The sequence below is a fragment of the Canis lupus genome, chromosome 10 (assembly GCF_048164855.1).
Source record: "Canis lupus baileyi chromosome 10, mCanLup2.hap1, whole genome shotgun sequence".
NCBI classification, from domain to species: domain Eukaryota; kingdom Metazoa; phylum Chordata; class Mammalia; order Carnivora; family Canidae; genus Canis; species Canis lupus.
The window spans coordinates 75926749-75944888 of NC_132847.1; the positions used below are offsets into that span (position 1 = coordinate 75926749).

General features: G+C 37.3%; 1 protein-coding gene across 4 annotated transcripts in view; it reads left to right on the top strand.

The window, feature by feature from the left end:
* Positions 1-18140, top strand: part of CNTRL (centriolin) — a 78357-nt gene that overhangs the window by 1637 nt on the left and 58580 nt on the right. For 3 of the 4 annotated variants that reach the window (XR_012038564.1, XM_072842581.1, XM_072842582.1), the window contains exons 2-6: positions 5350-5597; positions 7629-7759; positions 11055-11185; positions 12933-13074; positions 14948-15134. Coding sequence is in view for 2 of the 4 variants with exons in the window: in XM_072842581.1 (XP_072698682.1) it covers positions 5381-5597; positions 7629-7759; positions 11055-11185; positions 12933-13074; positions 14948-15134 (808 nt within the window). In the remaining 2 variants the exon portion in view is untranslated. Of the gene's footprint in view, positions 1-5349; positions 5598-6240; positions 6649-7628; positions 7760-11054; positions 11186-12932; positions 13075-14947; positions 15135-18140 lie in introns of those variants that run through there. The other variant, XM_072842583.1, reaches the window with a different exon arrangement.

The following is an 18140-nucleotide window of genomic DNA, read 5'->3' on the forward strand; positions in this document are numbered from 1 at the left end:
TGAAGCCTGACATAGTTCTTAGTGCATAGAAGTTACTCAATACAACTGACTTACTGAATAAATACATTAATAGGAGGAGATGGGCAGCCTGGGTTTTAGGTTACCAGAGTAACGGAGAGAGATTTGAGAGGAGAACCCAGGACAGTAATAGGATAAAGAAGGGCACAGAAGTCAGAGCGTTAGGAGCAAAAGGCTTGCAGCGAAGCAGTCACACTGCAATGAAGAGCAATGGTAGAGGTTGGTTTGGCTGTTTTGTTGGAGGAGGAGAATAATTTGAAGTTGGTATTGGAATGGATCAGGATGTCAGGATATTTGCTGAGATGAGTACTGTGGAGAATCAGGACAGATACGGAGGTGTGGAGGTAGGATACTCCAAAGAACCACAGACAAATGGAGACCAAGGTTAGGGAATTGGGGCAGAATTTGTGGGGAAACTTGGCCATGAGAATGGGATGAAGGATAGAAGGCAGAGGTTGACAAGCACAAGATGGGAGGGTTACCTTTGGAGAGAGGTGGGAATCAGCATATTTGAAAGGACTAGAGAAGGTTAAAAGTTAAATGGGTCAGAAGGTATGGGATGAAGTAGAACTGTAGGGAAAGTACTGAGCTATGATTAAAAGTCTACAGGATGGAGCAGGATATGGAGGTCAAGAAATGGGGATGGTTATTTGCATATTGGGGTGGACTGGGAAGAGAGGGTTTGGGGATAATGGAGGTCTGTCTTATTTGAAGAAGATCAAAGGAGATGGAAAATTAGAAGTGTGAGGAAAAGCTGATTAGAGGGCAAGGTATGATCTCTAGTAAGCTGTGTGTCAAGGCAAGGGCGTGATACGGTGGACAGTGCTTCCTGACCTGGTCATGTGACTCTGATGATCACATCATTCCAGTAACTTTCTCTTGTACTGCAGACCCCCTTCTGGGCCTTCAAAATATGTCTCCAGCTCTGCACTTTCCTGCTTATTTTGTTTTTTCTTTGTCCTACTCCTTCACACACTCTAGCCCTACCTGTCCGCTGTCTTCTCTTTTTTATTGCTGGGTCTCTGTGTGATTGCAAACTACATCTTCATCTCTCACACAACATCCCCATCTCTCCCTTAAAATTGTAGTTGATAATTTATGGTCTAGGTGCTCGTCTCTGAACTAATGCTAGCCATTCTCAAACACAGCCCAGTTCACTGTTACTGAGTTAGCTATTTTATGAGATAATAATACATATCTGTTGTTTCAGTGTCCAGGCCTTACAGGAGCTCTGGCAACCCGGGAAGGGGATCTGGGAATGCACTGTGACTTTGGAACTATCACTTACTCTTTCATGTTACAATTCATAAAAGAAAGGAATTGATCTGGATTACAGAAATCCACTAATACATTTTCTTAAAATCTACAAATGAGTAAAGCAGAGTTTTTGTGATCAAGAGAGGTAACAGAGGACCTCATAATAGTCTAGTAAGGCCTGAAAGGTCTTAGTCATTAGGATGTTATGAGGAGAATTCAGGGTGGTTCAGTATTATAAGAATTTATAAGATTTAGAGAGAAGATTAAGATGTGGGATACAGAATAATTATGTAATATAAGATGTGCTTTTTTTTTTTTTTTTTTTTTGCCAAGAAACTCAAAAAAGTATGAAGCATATCTCTGTAGCATAGGGCAACATCTATTATTCTAATAATATAATTTTCTATCTTGTTACAGGGTAGAGAAAGGTATACAGAAGTGAGAGTTGGTCCCTGTCACTCCCCTTTTTTATTTTTTAATCTCCTGTCCTTATGAAAACTACATGTAATTCAAGAATCCATATAACTCTCTTTTATCTTCTTTGTTTACTTATTTTTACAATTTTATTTTTAAAGCACATACCTCTTTGCTGTCCTCAAGTATATTATTCTCATTTAGAAAGAGACACCATTACAAGCCGGTACAGAATCAGTATTACTAAGAGATTTTTTTTCCATGGCAGAGTGATGTGATAATAGCAATAAAAGTTTTTGCCACACTTGGTAAATTAGGACCAACAGTGTTGTCACTGGCATTAATATCAATTATGTGACTTGGAGCAGGCTTTTCTGACCTATATTGATAATTTAATATGAAAAAATGAAAGAGAAGGTAAAGACACATAGAAGTTTGTAGTTTAAAGTGAACTAGACTATTGGCATAGGGCAGTTGCACCATATTGTGATGTATAACTGAAATAGTAATCACTTTTTAAAAACAGATACCACAGGTTTTTATTCTCTTCAAACTAGTCATCTTAAGAAGCTAGATCATGAGTTCTGTGATGTTATATATTAAATTTTCTGTTTTTCCTTCAGGAATTGTCTTACAGTATCTATTGATCAAGGTCACTTAGTGTCATTTATTCTGGTCTATTTTGTGTGAGGCACCATGCTAGGCTCTAGAGAGCAAATCACACATGATCTGTACTCCAGAAAACTCAGTCAGCAGTATGACACAGTAATGAAGACACAGGCTTTGAAATCCAAGCCTTGGATTAACCAATTAGTTATGGGACTTTGAACACATTACTTAACCTTGTAGTCTTTAAAGGGGGAGATAATAGCACCTATTTTGTGGAATTGTTGTATTTAATCCTTTTAATGTGATGTAATAGCTTATTATAATATTTGGCAGATTGTAAAGTTAATGATCAAATTGGGAAAGTTAAAGTGTAGCTGAAATGATGGGTCTGATTTTCTGGTGAGATGTATAAATTAATTCTGAAAGCAGGACCCAAAGAGGAATTCTAGATATGTTTTGGGTAAGATCAGCATTCTGAGAATGACTATATCATCATTCAAAGGTATTACATCTGCTAATTGTTGGTTAGTTGATTGACTACATTAATGGCCCCTCTCTATTCCATATATATGTTCCAACCATTTTAACAATTTAGTTTATTTATAATTCAGCCTGTATAATAATACTCATATACCTGTGAAGGTGTTTACATATCAAACCTTTACTTACTTACTTTATTTATTTATTTATAAGATTTTACTTATTTATTCATGAGAGACACAGAGAGAGAGGCAGAGACACAGGCAGAGAGAGAAGCAGGCTCCCTGTGGGGAGCCCAATGTGGGGCTTGATCCCAGATCCTGGGGTCACGCCCTCAGCCAAAGGCAGAGACACTCAACCACTGAGCCTCTCAGGCGTCCCATAATATCTCTTTAATACCAATTTATATAGCATTCATATCGGAGCTGCCCCAAATTTTTGAATTGATAATTTTTCTAAAAATTGATTTGTGTTTTGTCTTCACATTTTAAGAAGAGAGTAGGGGAGATTATGAATATTGAGCAAAAATAGGATCATTGTTAAATAGCCTTGCTCAATACCTATCCATTTTATAAGATATTTTTTGTCTAAAAGTTTGTCAAACTTAAATTTTTTGCAATGTTTTTAGATTGATTGTACTTATAAAAGTAATTATATATCATGAAGATCTTTTTTGTGTAAACCTAGCCTTATACATTAGGACTCTTAGTGTGGAGGACTAATATTGCACAAGAAGATGCCTTTTGTCAAGGTACTAAATAAATTCATTTATCAGTTTTTCATGAATAATTCATTAGATAAATATTCATTATCTGCTCTTTGCTAAGCGCTGTCCTAGGCCTGGAATAAATCAGTGAACAATATCCCTACTTTTATGGAACCTACATTCTATTAGATTAGTTTATGTGATTTCACTTACAAATTAGTTTGAGAGGAATCCTGATTCTCATTGTTACTGCAGCTAGCATTGTGTCTGACCAAGTCATTTACCATTCTGGGCTTTAATTTTCTTTTCTGACAAGTAAGGGATTTAACTAAGATTCCTTTCACTAATAAATGCTTTCATTTCTTCTGAAAGACCTAAACTTCAACAAAATTGATTTTGTGGACTAGCAATAGTAGGCATGCGAGTTTGGAGCAATTAGATGTTTCTCAAATAGCATGAGACAAACATGAATGAATATCAGAAGCATAATGTTTAACAAAGAAGGCAGATACAAAAGATATTCTATGATTTCATTTACGTATAGTTCAAAAATAGTTTATGGGGTGCCTGATGGGCTCAGTTGGAAGAGCATGCAGCTCGATCTCAGAGTTGAGTTTGAGCCCCATGTTGCATGTAGAAATACTTAAATATCCTAAATAGTTTAAAAAAATCTCTGGTATTGGAAATCAGGGTAGTAATTACTCATGTATATGGGTTAATGAATGCAAGGGGCACAAAGTGGTTTCTGGGGTTCTGGTAATAATTCTGTTTCTTGATCTGGTTGTATTCACTGTATAAAAATAGAGCTGTACACTTATGATTCATGCATTGTTCTTTATGGGAGGAAAATGAGGGGAGGAATGGGGGAAGGGATAAATTCTGTTTGGGCATGTTGAATTTAGGATGGCAATGAGATATCAAGTAGACAATTGGAAACAGGTATCTGGACCTCAGAGGTTGGATTGAAGATATAAACATCAGTATAGAGGTGACATTTGGAACCATGGGTATGCATTAGATTGTCTAAAATGAGTTTGAAGAGAAAATGGAAGAGATATGAGGAGCTCTGACATTTAAAGATTGAATAGAGGGGGATCCCTGGGTGGCGCAGCGGTTTGGCGCCTGTCTTTGGCCCAGGGCGCGATCCTGGAGACCCGGGATCGAATCCCACGTCGGGCTCCCGGTGCATGGAGCCTGCTTCTCCCTCTGCCTGTGTCTCTGCCTCTGTCTCTCTCTCTCTGTTTGACTATCATAAATTAAAAAAAATAAATAAATAAAGATTGAATAGAGGACTGTGAGCCAGCAAAGGAAGCCAAAGAGTGGCCACAGAGGCAGGAGGATACCAGGAGAATGTGGTGTCCCAGAGCAAAAAAGAAACTTCATCAAGGAGGGAGTACTCGTCATTATTAAACATTGCTGGTTGCCAAACATTTCCAGCTTCCTACATTCCAAGACCCTTTGTGGGTATGAGAAGTGTTGTGATTAGTTTGGTCCAATAGAGAAGAGAAATGACAGGTCAGACTTCTGGCTGGAGCAGGTATCAAACAAACCAGGACCCTCTGGAAGTCTCTTTTCCCACTGAAAAGTGATCAGCAGTGTTTGAAGCAGTATCTGCTCCCATCAGCTTGGAATAATATGCTTTCTAGCATGTATAACCTCTGAGTTTATAACTTTGTCATCTTCAAAACTCTAGAAATCGAAGCCTTTGGCTGGTTCAATTGTTAGAGCATGTGTTTCTTCATCTCAGGGTCATGAGTTCAAGCCCCACTTTGGGCACAGAATTTTAAAAAAATTCTAGAAGTAGATTAATAGTTTCAAGAGCTCTAAAAAATTAACCTTGTTAAATATGCTGAAAACTTTTACAGGTTTTGATGGACATCTGGCCTTATTCTTGCCATGAAGAAAGGTTCTCAGCAAAAGTTTTCGAAAGCAAAGATGCCACCATCATCTCACTCTCCTAGTCCACCATCCCTTACGTCCAATATGAGATCTAGGTCACTTTCGCCTCTAAGTGGATCTGAGACTCTGCCTTTTCATTTTGGAGGACCGTGGCATGAGCAAGTTGAGATTACAGATGAAAGCACAGTGGTTTTAGACTACCAAGACCATAAAGGTAATGCTTTTTATTTTTATTTATTTATTTTTTAAAAGATTTTTATTTATTCACGAGAGACAGAGAGAGGCAGAGACACAGGCAGAGGGAGAAGCAGGGTCCATGCGGGGAGCCCGATGCAGGACTCGATCCCGGGACTCCAGGATCATGCCCTGGGCCGAAGGCAGGCGCTAAACCGCTGGGCCACCCAGGGGTCCCCAAGATAATGCTTTTTAATCTAAGAGTTTGAACACATACTCTTAAGTAGAGATGGAAAATTACCAAACTTATATTTCTGGTCCAAGTGAAATACATATCTTCATACTGACATGACTTATTGTTTATACCAACAGAAAGTGTATCAAGACTGTGGAGTTTGAAGGCTTCTGATGAGGATGAAGCTGTCTGCAAGGATTAGGAGAAGGGTTTCCAGAAAGAGGAAGCTTTATTTCCTGTGGTGCCTTTAAGAGTGCCTTAAAGCCCATATGCCAAATTTACTATCACCCTTGGTTAGAGGAAAAGCAGATCTATTCACTTCAGAGTGGAGTACCTTAATTCAGTACAAAAATGTTATCCACCCCTGGGCTATTATTCCAGTCTGCTTATCAGCAAATTGTTTATCATGTCCCCGTAAGGGACATGTCTATGTTCTACCAAGGTTTTGTTTTTATTTTTTTCTTACAAGCAGTCTGTTAGTGTGGGAATCTGTTTTCAGAAATATATTATTTTTGTCTAAGAGACTATTTAACATGACTGTGAATGAAAACTATGTGATTTCTTTGTGCAGTCATAAAATCACAGCTACCTGTCTGATCAGTTTTTACTCATCAAGAGTTGAGTTTATTTATTTATTTTTTAATTATTTATTCATGACAGACACAGAGAGAGAGAAAGAGAGAGAGAGAGGCAGAGACATAGGCAGAGAGAGAAGCAGGCTCCATGCAGGGAGCCTGATGTGGGACTCGATCTAGAGACTCCAGGACCACACCCTGGGCCAAAGGCAGGCATTAAACCACTGAGCCATCCAGGGATCCCAAGAGTTGAGTTTAGACTATACCTTTGCTGCCCTTTGGTACGTTGCTGACTCTAATTTCATTAATATTTTAGAATATTAGTAATTTTCTTTCCTAGAATTGCTCAAATTAAAGGAAAAAAATCATTTTATTTTGAACCAAAATAAATGTAATATTAACTTATTATAAATAATCATTGGGAATCTTTGTTGTACAGCCTGGAACTGAACCCAGCATTAATTGTTTTCTGACTCATAATTAAAAGTATGAGTTTTGGATTCATCTGCCAGGGTTCAAGTCCTTGATTTGCACATCATTAGCCACGAGATCTTGGGCAAACTATTATAATTTTTTTAAATAAATGGGAATAGTAATTTCTATTTAAAAGGTTTGTCATACAAATTAAGTTTTATAAATATAAAATATTTTATAATAATAATTATGAAGTATAACTTATTGACCTTATTATATATGTTTGTAGTTATTACTATGATATAATGCTGTTTAAAGTAGGATATTATTAAAACATCTCAATTAGAACTAACCAGCTGTTTTTATATTTGCATGGCTTAAAATTTTTTTTTTTTTTTTTAATTTTTATTTATTTATGATAGTCACACAGAGAGAGAGAGAGACGCAGAGACATAGGCAGAGGGAGAAGCAGGCTCCATGCACCAGGAGCCCGATATGGGATTCGATCCCGGGCCTCCAGGATCGCGCCCTGGGCCAAAGGCAGGCGCTAAACCACTGCGCCACCCAGGGATCCCAAAATTTTTTTTTTTTAAGATTTTATTTATTTATTCATGAGAGAGACAGAGAGAGAGGCAGAGACAAAGGCAGAGGGAGAAGCAGGCTCTATGCAGGGAGCCCGACGTGGGACTCGATCCCGGGTCTCCAGGATCACACCCTGGGCTGCAGGTGGTGCCAAACCGCTGCGCCACAGGGGCTGCCCATTGTTTTTTGTTATATAACATTCAAAATAATGCATTTCTCAGAGATGTCCTTTTCTACTGATGATGATCTGTTTCTGTAATTTCAGAAGCTGATTCACATGCAGGAGTCCGATATATTACAGAGGCCCTTGTTAGAAAACTTACTAAACAGGACAATTTGGCCTTGGTAAAATCTCTGAACCTTTCACTTGCTAAAGGTGGTGGCAAGAAATTCAGGGTAGGTTACAAGCATTGTTTTTAATTTTTCTGTGTTTGAAACTGAAAATTAAAAGATTGTATTAGATTTACAGTAGCATCTCATCCTAATGTCACCTAATTTGTAGCAGAGCTTGTATTGTTTCCAGAGAAAGTTCTATTATCAGAAGTATGCCATCTTCACATTCATAAGCGCCTATTCTATACATTGTTGGATTCTTTCTAGAGATGGAGTTGGCAAACTATAACTGGTAGGCCAAATTGGGCCTCTTTTTGTAAATAAAATTTTATTGGAACACAGCCACACTCATTTGTATACATACTGTCTGCGGTTGTTTTTGTGCTATAAAAGCAATAGTAAATACTTGTCACAGAGACTATATGGCTTATAAAGCCAAAAATATTTACTATCTGGCTTTCTCCAAAAAAGTTTGCTGATCCCTGCTCTGGAGTGTTTATTACTTTATTCATAAACTATACAACATGAACACATTGTGAAAAACAACTTAAACTTTTTAATTGGAAAAAAATATGAACTTAGATGCCTACGACATTAGTCTCAAAAATTAATTCCAGAAGGTTGAAGATTTAATGAAACCAAAACAAAACCCACAAAAATATGATAGAAGCATTAGGAAAGAATATAGGAGAATATATTTTAGAATCTTAGAGTTGGGAAGGCCCTTTAAGCAAGCACCAACTCTAATACCGCAAAGAAAAATATTGACAGACTAGTGTACATAAAGATTAAAAAGTGTTTAATGAAAGATATCTTTTAAAATGTAAAAAGAAAAACAACAAACTGGCAGGGAGTGTTTTACATATAATAACAATACCCATATAATATAAAGAGTCTTGACAGTTCAGACAGCTCAATGGAAAATGTGCAAAGGATATGAACAGGGTTGTTCACAAAAGTGTTGTAAATGGCTAATGATAACATGAAAGTATGTTCAACCTCATTAATATAGAAAATATGAAATAAACCAATAGTTTGATATAATTTTCATTCTTGTACGTCTAATGGAGAAGAATTAAAAGGATTATTTCAGTGTTCAGAAAGGTGTGGGAAGTGAGTATTATCATATTGTCTTGGTGGGGCATATACATTGCTCCTGCATTTTAGAAAGACAGTTTGGTAGCATTTATCCAAATTTCAAGTGTACTTATTTGATCCAGCAATTGAGTTTATACTTACTGAATTTATACTTACCAACCTAGATGTTCTACTCCTTGATGTCTGTTCTAATGATATTACATGTACCTAGAAGTGTCTGTATAGTTATATTTATTATGCATTATTTAAAATAGAAAAATTGGAAATAACCAAATGTCTGTCAATAGGGGATCAGTTAAATAAATTATGATGCTGTAGACCATGAAATACTATCGAGTTTCTTAAAAAAAATAAGTAGAGCTCTATGTATAAATGTGGGACAATGTCCACGGTATATTTAACGATAAAAGTTCTAAAACATTTTGTATAGTAAGGTCTAAAAATTCTGTTTTTCTATACATGTATGTGGATATAAACAAGATACAGATGCTTATATGTCATCCTCTTAACATTGGTTACCTTTGATCAGTGGTATTTTTTTTTTTTTACAGGGGTCTGGAGACCTGATGAAAAGAGCTTCTTATGTTTTGTTTGAAATTTCTGTTAGAATATATTTATGTCTTGTGTAATTAAAAAAGGAAAAAGTAGACATTCTAGAGTTTACAAGTTGCAAAAATGAAATCAAAGTAGTAAATGTTTTACTGCAGTTATATACGCCAGGTTATATACGCCAGGCGTTATGTTAAGCTATAGGAATATATACAGGTAAATAAGCTTAGTTTCTGATCTCTGGGAACGTAGAGCTTCCTAGAGGAATTCCTGGGATTAAGAGGATAAATAGTGAGGGGGAATTAGAGAGAGAGTGAAAGCACACACAGGAGAGGCATATACAATGAAAAAGTCTGAAGGGGCTATTAAAACAGAAGATCTAAGAGTATGATGAATGGATTCCAAAGGAGGGAGAATTTCAAGCAGAAATGGATGATATAAAATGTCACAGAACCACTAAGTAGGATGAAAATTTAGAAGTTGTTTGGATTTGGCAGTTAAAAAAGCCTTTCTATTTCACAAACCAAATTCAATCTTCTAGGGCCTTTGTATTTTTCTTCTCTGCCTGTTATTCCCTGCCTCTAGGTGTTCACACAGCTGGCTTGTTATTTAGGTCTCAGCTCAGTGTACTTCCTCTGGGAGGTCTTCTCTTATCACCCAGTTGCAATTGGCTACCTTCTCAGTGACTCTCAGTCTTTCTATTAATAAATATTTATTCAGTGCCCGCCATATGCCAGGCATATGTGCTTACACAGTGGACACAGCAGACAAATCTGCCCTCTGGGTGCCTTGCATGCAGTCACATCATGTTATCTTTATTTTCTTGTTGGTACACTTCAGCGTCTGAAAATGTTGATTTATTGACTTTCTCTGTGAATGAAAACAAGAACCTTGGTTTCCTCATTCACCAATATATTTCTAGTACCTGGAACAGCTCTTGGCACATAATCTGTGTTTGATAAATATTTGTGGGATGGATAGATGAATGACAATCTTGGAGAGAACAATTTGAATACATAGTAAGCAGAAGATATTTTGCCTTCCCAATAGAATAAGTGGAAGGCAGAATGAGCAAATGTACACAACTTTTATGAGAACGTGGCCACAAATAAAGGACCTAAAATGAGAATTTGGTAGGAAAACAGATTCAGTGCTTGGTGATTTGTTGTATACAAAGGAGACTGAGGAGACTGAGCCTGTTGAACAAAGCCTCCTGTAGCAGGGGGGGTTGTCTAGTTCACTGGTATCTATTGCCTAGTGCTGCATCTGGTATGTAGTAAGTGCTTAATGGGTATCTATTGAGTAATGACTTTTTAAACTTGAGGGGAAGATCCAGGAGAGAAAGAGATTAAAGATGCAAGAGCCTGGTGAGAGGAGGTAGATGAAGTCATACAAGAGCATAAGTGCCAGCTGAACTTTGAAGAAGGAAGGAGAGGAGGGGGAGGCATAGAAAAGTTGAAGTGGAGGAAAAGTTGAGGTGGAATTCTTGTTGGATAATCTGATTTTCTTGATACACAGGAAATGTTATCCACTGAGGGTTGAGGAGAGCTACTATTCCTGGTCAAGGGAAACCCTACCAAGGGACTGTCCAGGAGAGCAGGAAGGGTTATTTTCTGGTGACTGATCAAAACAGCCCCTGATGCACATACATGTTGTACTTTATATCAAGGCATCTGTCATATAAAGTATTTATCCATTTGTTTCCAATTAGTGTATCGAAAATTTGGAAAAATGTGTTAAACTTGAAGTACTGAATCTCAGCTATAATCTAATAGGAAAGATTGAGAAAGTGGACAAACTGTTAAAATTACGTGAACTCAACTTATCGTATAACAAAATCCGGTAAGTAAATACTTTTTCAGGTAGCACTGCAAGATTGTCATTGTTAAAGAAGTAGATTAATGCTGCCCACGTTACTGAATTGAAAGTCCTATGAAAGAAACAACAGGCACTTGGATCCTCATTCATTGCTAGTCAAGCCCTTCACATATGGTAACTGCTTTCGTGTTTTGGCATTACTAAAGAAAAGAATAATATCTTTCTAGCATTTTTAATAAAGATTTTATTTGTTTATTCACGAGAGACACAGAGGCAGAGACACAGGCAGAGGGAGAAGCAGGCACCTCAAGGGGAGCCTGATGCAGGACTCGATCCCTGGGCCCCGGGATCACGACCTGAGCCAAAGGCAGATGCTCAATCACTGAGCCACCCATGTGTCCCAGTATCTTTCCAGGATCATCAAAGGAGATAACACGAGTACAAAATTTTATCCTAATTCCATTTTTGATGGGAACTTTTCAGTCTTTGATCCACTGCCTTATTACATTAAGAAAGTTGACATGAAGCAGTGTTTTAATCGTTTTGATCCTAAACATATTTCAGTGTATTTTGAACTTATTTGCTTATCCTGATGTTCTTCTTTGCTATAAGAAATACACTCAGTCATGTTTCCACTTCATAATATATATTACTGTGAGAAATAAAACATAAGCTGACAGTGGCAAAAAACCACACATGGAAAACTTGTTATATAAGGGCGCATGGGTGGCTCAGTCAGTTAAAAGTGTCTGCCTTGGGCTCAGGTCATGATCTCGGTCCTGGGACCGAGCCCTGCATGGGCTCCCTGCTCGGTGAGGAGTCTCTTCTCCCTCTCCCTCAGTGCCCTGCCCCAACCCAGCTTGTGCTTTCTGTCTTTCGGATAAATGAAATCTTTATAACAAGTTTTCTTTTCATTTCTTTTTTTTTTTAACATGATGCAATTATCAAATCTTGAAAATCTTTACATCTGTATACTTTCCCTCCACCTTAGACTCGGTATACGTATTGGCCAAAAAACAAAACCACTAATACTGGCAGAAGCTATAATAGGGCAAAAAATGAAAGAGGGAAAAGAATCAATCCTTAATACAAAGTTTGTATAAAAAATAGTTGATCCTGATAAAAATAATTTCAATAAAATAAAAATGAGAAGAAGCTTGGAAATATTTGTCCATATGGAAAATTTACCAAGGAATTAAACAGACAATTAAATTGGGAAAATATTTCATCAGTGAAAATTCATCAATATGAATGATAAATGTTTTATTGATTTAAATATTCTGATTAAAATATATATGTTTATAAATATAGTGTCCTAGTGAGTCCTTCAGTTCAAAATGGCAGCCAAATCCTACTGTCATAGCTAATCTTTTGGTCATGACTTAAGGTAATAAGATCTCTCTTGTGCAGGGCTGTAACATAGGAGTATGTGCTATTGAGTTTTTCAGCTCTCCCCTGGCTATCCCCCAGGACTCTTCACAGTGGGTAGTGAGAGTGCCATGGATAGACTCTTCTTTTTGGTGTTATAGGATCCTAAAGTCTGATGGTAAGATAGGATTCCTGGACCCAGTAATGAAGAATTGGCAGTTTAGCTGTTCTGGTCAATTTCTTTTTAGCCACTTTTGTTTGGTTCTTGTTTATAAAAAGGGTTAGCAAATTATAATTATGAAAAGTAATTCCACATAAAACCAAGGCTATTTATTCTAAACATACAGTGGAGGGACTCTGTCATTATACTTACTAAATTTGATTTTTACCCTTTGGTTTCCAGCAAAATTGAAGGCATAGAAAATTTATATAATCTGCAAAAGCTGAACCTTACAGGAAATGAAATCGAACATATCCCAGTATGGTTAGGGAAGAAGTTAAAATCTTTGCGAATCCTGAATCTGAAAGGCAACAAGATATCATCGGTAAGTTATTCAAAGTAGCAAGGATTTTTTTTTTTCTTCAAATTTTTAGACTTGTTGAAAAAAAGATAAAAATCTAAGTCTTTAAAAAATGAGATTTCTTCTTTTAAGATTCTTGGTCCTTTGACCACACGTCAAATTCAGACATAACCTCTAGGGACTATCTAAGTAATTAAAAATAGGCATTTCTGGTTTTGCATGATTCCATGTACCTGAGAGTTGACCTCTTAGGATTTTGCAGCATTTCATTTGAGCCTCAGAAAACTTTTTTTTTATGGAAGCAATAAAAGATTATTTTTTGAATACTATCAGGTAGTACCGTCTTTTTCCAGGTTAAGTTGTGTGACCCAAAGTCACACAACTGGTGCCAGAATCCAGGTCCTGAATGCCTGGAACCAAGTTCTTTTTTTGTTTTTTTCAGACTTCTGAATTAAGCTTGATTATAGTGTCAGGTGTTATAGGAGGTTAATTACTAGCTCTTTTATTGTAGAGCAATATTGTCATCATGGCTCACATTAATCTAATAATCGTGTATGCTTTTCTTTGAAGTATAATTTATTATTTTTTTCTGACATTTATACAGTTAGATGTTCAATAAGTATTAAGTAAAAACAATTTACTTACATCTATATTAAAATTGGAAAAATCATGCTTAATTTAAGGAACATCAGTCATAAAATAGACAATAAAAGATGTACTTTCTAGGTCTAGACCTGCCTTCTGTGACCTTGGAGAATTCCATTCTCTCTCTAAAACTCATTGTGTAAATTGGAGAAAACAAACCCTTCCCTGCCTTTTTTACAGGGGTGTTCTGGAGCTCAGATAAAATGATAGATGTGAAAATGTTTTAAAGACTTTACGACACTAACTCCTAAAAGCGTCATCAGGGGAAGTCATTAATAATAAACAGCATTTGTTTAATTGCTGTGCAGTTTGCAATATCTGTGGTTTCTTATTTCATCTTTGTAAGTCTGGTGAGGTGACCCTGTACCATTTCACTGCAACAGCCCAAGAGCCTCAGAGCCCAAACCCATGTTGCACAGCATCACCTTAGAGCTCTTGGGGCTTATGCTGTGATGGAAAGAGGTAGCCACAAATCTAAAATTTGCTATAAATATTCCTCTAAGTAGTCGATTGTTAGTACTCAGTGTCAACTGATGTTAACAGGAAAATCATTCAATAAATATTTATTACCATTTTAAATTTTTCGTGACTTTCTTATCTCAGTTTATATTTGACGTTAGCATCAGTAAGAGATTGATACACATTCACTTGTGAGTGGAGATGTATTTGCACTAGGTATTAGGAGTAGCATTTCTCAACCTTTTAAAATCTGTCTTGGGATAAACATAAAAATCTTCAAAAATGTGCGTATCTCCCTGTATCCTTACTTATTTCTTTTAACTATCAATTATAACTATTATATGAAGATTTGCCACAATCTTTTCAGTAGTCATATTTTTGATGTATTCAATCAGTACAGTGAAAGAATAATAGGTTGAAAGTGACACAGACTTGAATTCAGATCCTGTTTTGTTCATTTGTAATCTCTGAGCTTTGGGCAGGTTATTTAACTTCTTCGAGCCTCAGTTTTTTTCATCTACAAAATTAAAATGGTGTTTATATCACAGGTTGTTGTGAGGAATCATAAAAGAAACAATATATGGAAAATGCCTAATATTGCCCTGATACATTATAGATATTCACATACTCCCATTCTGTTTCTCTTCTCAAGCACTAATTTTGGGTAATGGGTTCCTTGAATTGGTTCCTTGCCATATTGCTATCAATTTTCTTAATTTATTATTTCCTTTAGGTGTGTTTTTATTATTTTAAAATTAAATTATACTAAAACTAGTATTATATATCATTTCAGCTCCAAGATGTAAGCAAGTTGAAACCACTTCAAGATTTGACTTCTCTGATCCTACTTGAAAATCCAGTTGCGACCCTTCCTCATTATATCCAGTTTACCATTTTTCACCTTCGCTCATTGGAAAGTTTGGAAGGTCAGCCAGTAACTAGTCAGGACAGACAAGAAGCTTTTGCGAGATTCAGTTTAGGTAAGGTGACATTTAAAAAAAACTAAATTTGGGTGGGGGGAGGAATTTATTTTCAAAAGTTATCCAGAAAAATATATTGAAGTATGAACTTTATAATGCTATTAATTTTTGTTTTGGAAAATGACAACATAAATCAATTAACATCAATGTCATTGATACAGTAATTATCCATTAACATCGTTAAGAATCAGTAAATATTATTGAGCACATACTGTGAGCCAGGCACTGTTATCTGGCACTGATGTACAATGGTGAACAAGGCATATGGTAGTGGCCTTCATGCAGTCTGTATTTTAGTGGAAAAGAAAGATCAAAAGCAAGCAAACTGAGATAAAATAACAGAGGAAAACCCCCTTTTGGCAAAGGAATGGCCCTCTGGGAAATGACATATAAGCTGAAGGCATAGGCAGCGAAGGGATTAGCCATGTGAAGAGGGACATTCAGGGAGAAGGGCAGCTAGCACTTTCAGGCTGGAAAGCCGCTAAGAAATTAAGGAACTGAAAAATCAGTATGGGGGTCCTGGGTGGCTTAGTCAGTTAAGAATCTGCCTTCGGCTCAGGTCATTATCTCAGAGTCCGAGGATTGAGTCTCAGGTTGGGCTCCCCAATGAGGGGGGAGCCTGCTTCTCCCTCAGCCCTCCTCCCTGCTTGTTCTCTCTTTCTCTTTTTCTCTCTCTCTCAAATAAATAAATAAAATCTTTAAAAAAATAAAACATCAGTATGACTGGAGAATAGCTCAAGAAAAAGATGGGAAGGCTCGGGGAGGGGCAAGATGACACAGGGCCTTGGGGTTAGGATTTTATTTCAGGTACAATAGGAAGCAAATGAGGATTTTTTTTTTTTCTTAAAGATTTTATTTATTTATACACAGAGAGAGGGCAGCCCAGGTGTCTCAGTGGTTTAGCGCTGCCTTCAGCCCAGGCCATGATCCTGGAGACCTGGGATGAAGTCCCATGTCAGGCTCCTTGCATGGAGCCGGCTTCTCCCTCTGCCCGTGTCTCTGCCTGTCTCTCTCTTTCTGTGTCTCTAATAAATAAATAAAATCTTAAAAAATATATATATATACACAGAGAGAGAGAGGCAGAGACACAAGCAGGCTCCATGTGGGGAGCCTGACGTGGGACTTGATCCCGGGTCTCCAGGATCACACCCCAGGCCCAAGGCAGCGCTAAACCGCTGAGCCACTGGGGCTGCCCGCAAATGAGGATTTTTAAGCAGCAATAAGGCACAATCCATTTTATTAAGATTATTTTTAGAGTACTCATCATGGTAAGCACTGAGTATTGCATAGAATTGAATCACAATATTGTACAGCTGAAACTAATATAACACTATGTTAAGTATACTGGAGTTAAAATATTTTTTTAAAGATTATTTTTTATGCAGGATGAAGAATGATTTGAAGCAGGGCAAATGGAGAAAAAAGGGACATGTCTGAAGGCTATTGTGGTAATCTAGGCTAGAAGTGTTGGTGGCCTGTATTTAGATGGCAACAGTTTCTAATGAAGTGGGTAATTCCCAGGCTTCTGGCCTGAGTAAATGGTTGGATTGGTGATATTGTGTATACAAAAGGGAGACTTCAGAATTCTAGGTTTGAATGTCTGTGAGACAACCAAGAAGAGGGTTGGAAATATGAGTCTGGAGTTGAGAGAGATCTGTACTGGAGATATAAATGCGGAGCTTGTCAGCATAACAGTGATATTTAATCCCATTGGAATTGATTGGTTCACTCAGGCTGGGGTTGGGAAGAGCAAGGTGAGCCACCTAAGCAGACTGAGAAAGAGAGGCCAAGTAAGGGGAAACCCAGGAAATAGTGGGTTGCAAAAGCCCCGAGAAAATTTCATGAGAGGAAGTGGTCAGCTGTGTTGAATGTTGCTGAGACATAAAGAAAAAGTAAGATGAGCACAGAGAAGTGCTTTAGATTGGCAGTACATGATGGTCTTGACCAGCACAGTTAAGGAGTGGTTAGGAAAAAATGCTAGATTGTAGATCCAAGAGTGAATCGAGGGGACGCATTTGGGCGAAGGTTTGAAGTTTCCTCCCATGATTTCTCTCTCCTAGTTCCTAATAAGTGAAATTTTAAAAAGAGTTTAAGTTAAAAAAAAAAAAATCAATAGCTTCCAGACCAGGAAATGGGCAGAAGCAAACGCAGTAAACCTGAAAGCTAATAAAGAGTATTTGGGAGTGGAGTGGAGAGACCGTCATGGCTCATTTCTTATCATCCTTGAAAAGACAAGATGAGGTCAGAGAAAAACAAAAGACTGTCTCTTGATAAGAGGGTTACTTTATTAGAAGGGAGCAAAGATTTGTGCAGGTGTGGGAGTTTTGTTGCTTTGGTGGTGGGAAAATGAGAAAGTCCCCATGAGTGAGATCTTTTCTCAGTGAAATATGAGGTCATCAGCTGAGAAAAAAAATGGAAGGAGTATGGGAAGTTTGAAGACAAAGATGAAGGTCTTAAATAGCTATTTTAGAGTGTTAGGAAATGAATCTGTATGTTCAACCATTTGAAATTGATGTTCGTCTGTTTTGGCTTACAGAAACAGTAGTTTCATATCGTTTGATCCAATCCTTGAGAAATATGGTAAATTTTTATTAGTTTGGATCTCCTAACTCAATATTTGTTACCCTGAAGTAAATGTTTAGAATCTTTAAAAATATAAATAATGCAAAGAAAAGTCATCATATAAATATACTTTTGGGGAAATGTTTAAATTACTTATGATTACTTATGAATCTGAGTATTAATTAGGAGCCTTTAAGGCTCTTGGGATCCATTGGTGAGCCAGATAGATGCAGTTTCTTTTCTTTCCTTTTTTTTTTAAAGATGTTATTTATTTATTCATGAGAGACAAAGAGAGGCAGAGACCCAGGCAGAGGGAGAAGCAGGCTCCCTATAGGGAGCCCGATGTGGGACTTGATCCTGGACCCCCCCCCCCCCCCCGTCGTGACCTGAGCTGAAGGCAGATGCTCAACCACTGAGCCACCCAGGTGCCCCCAGACAGATGCA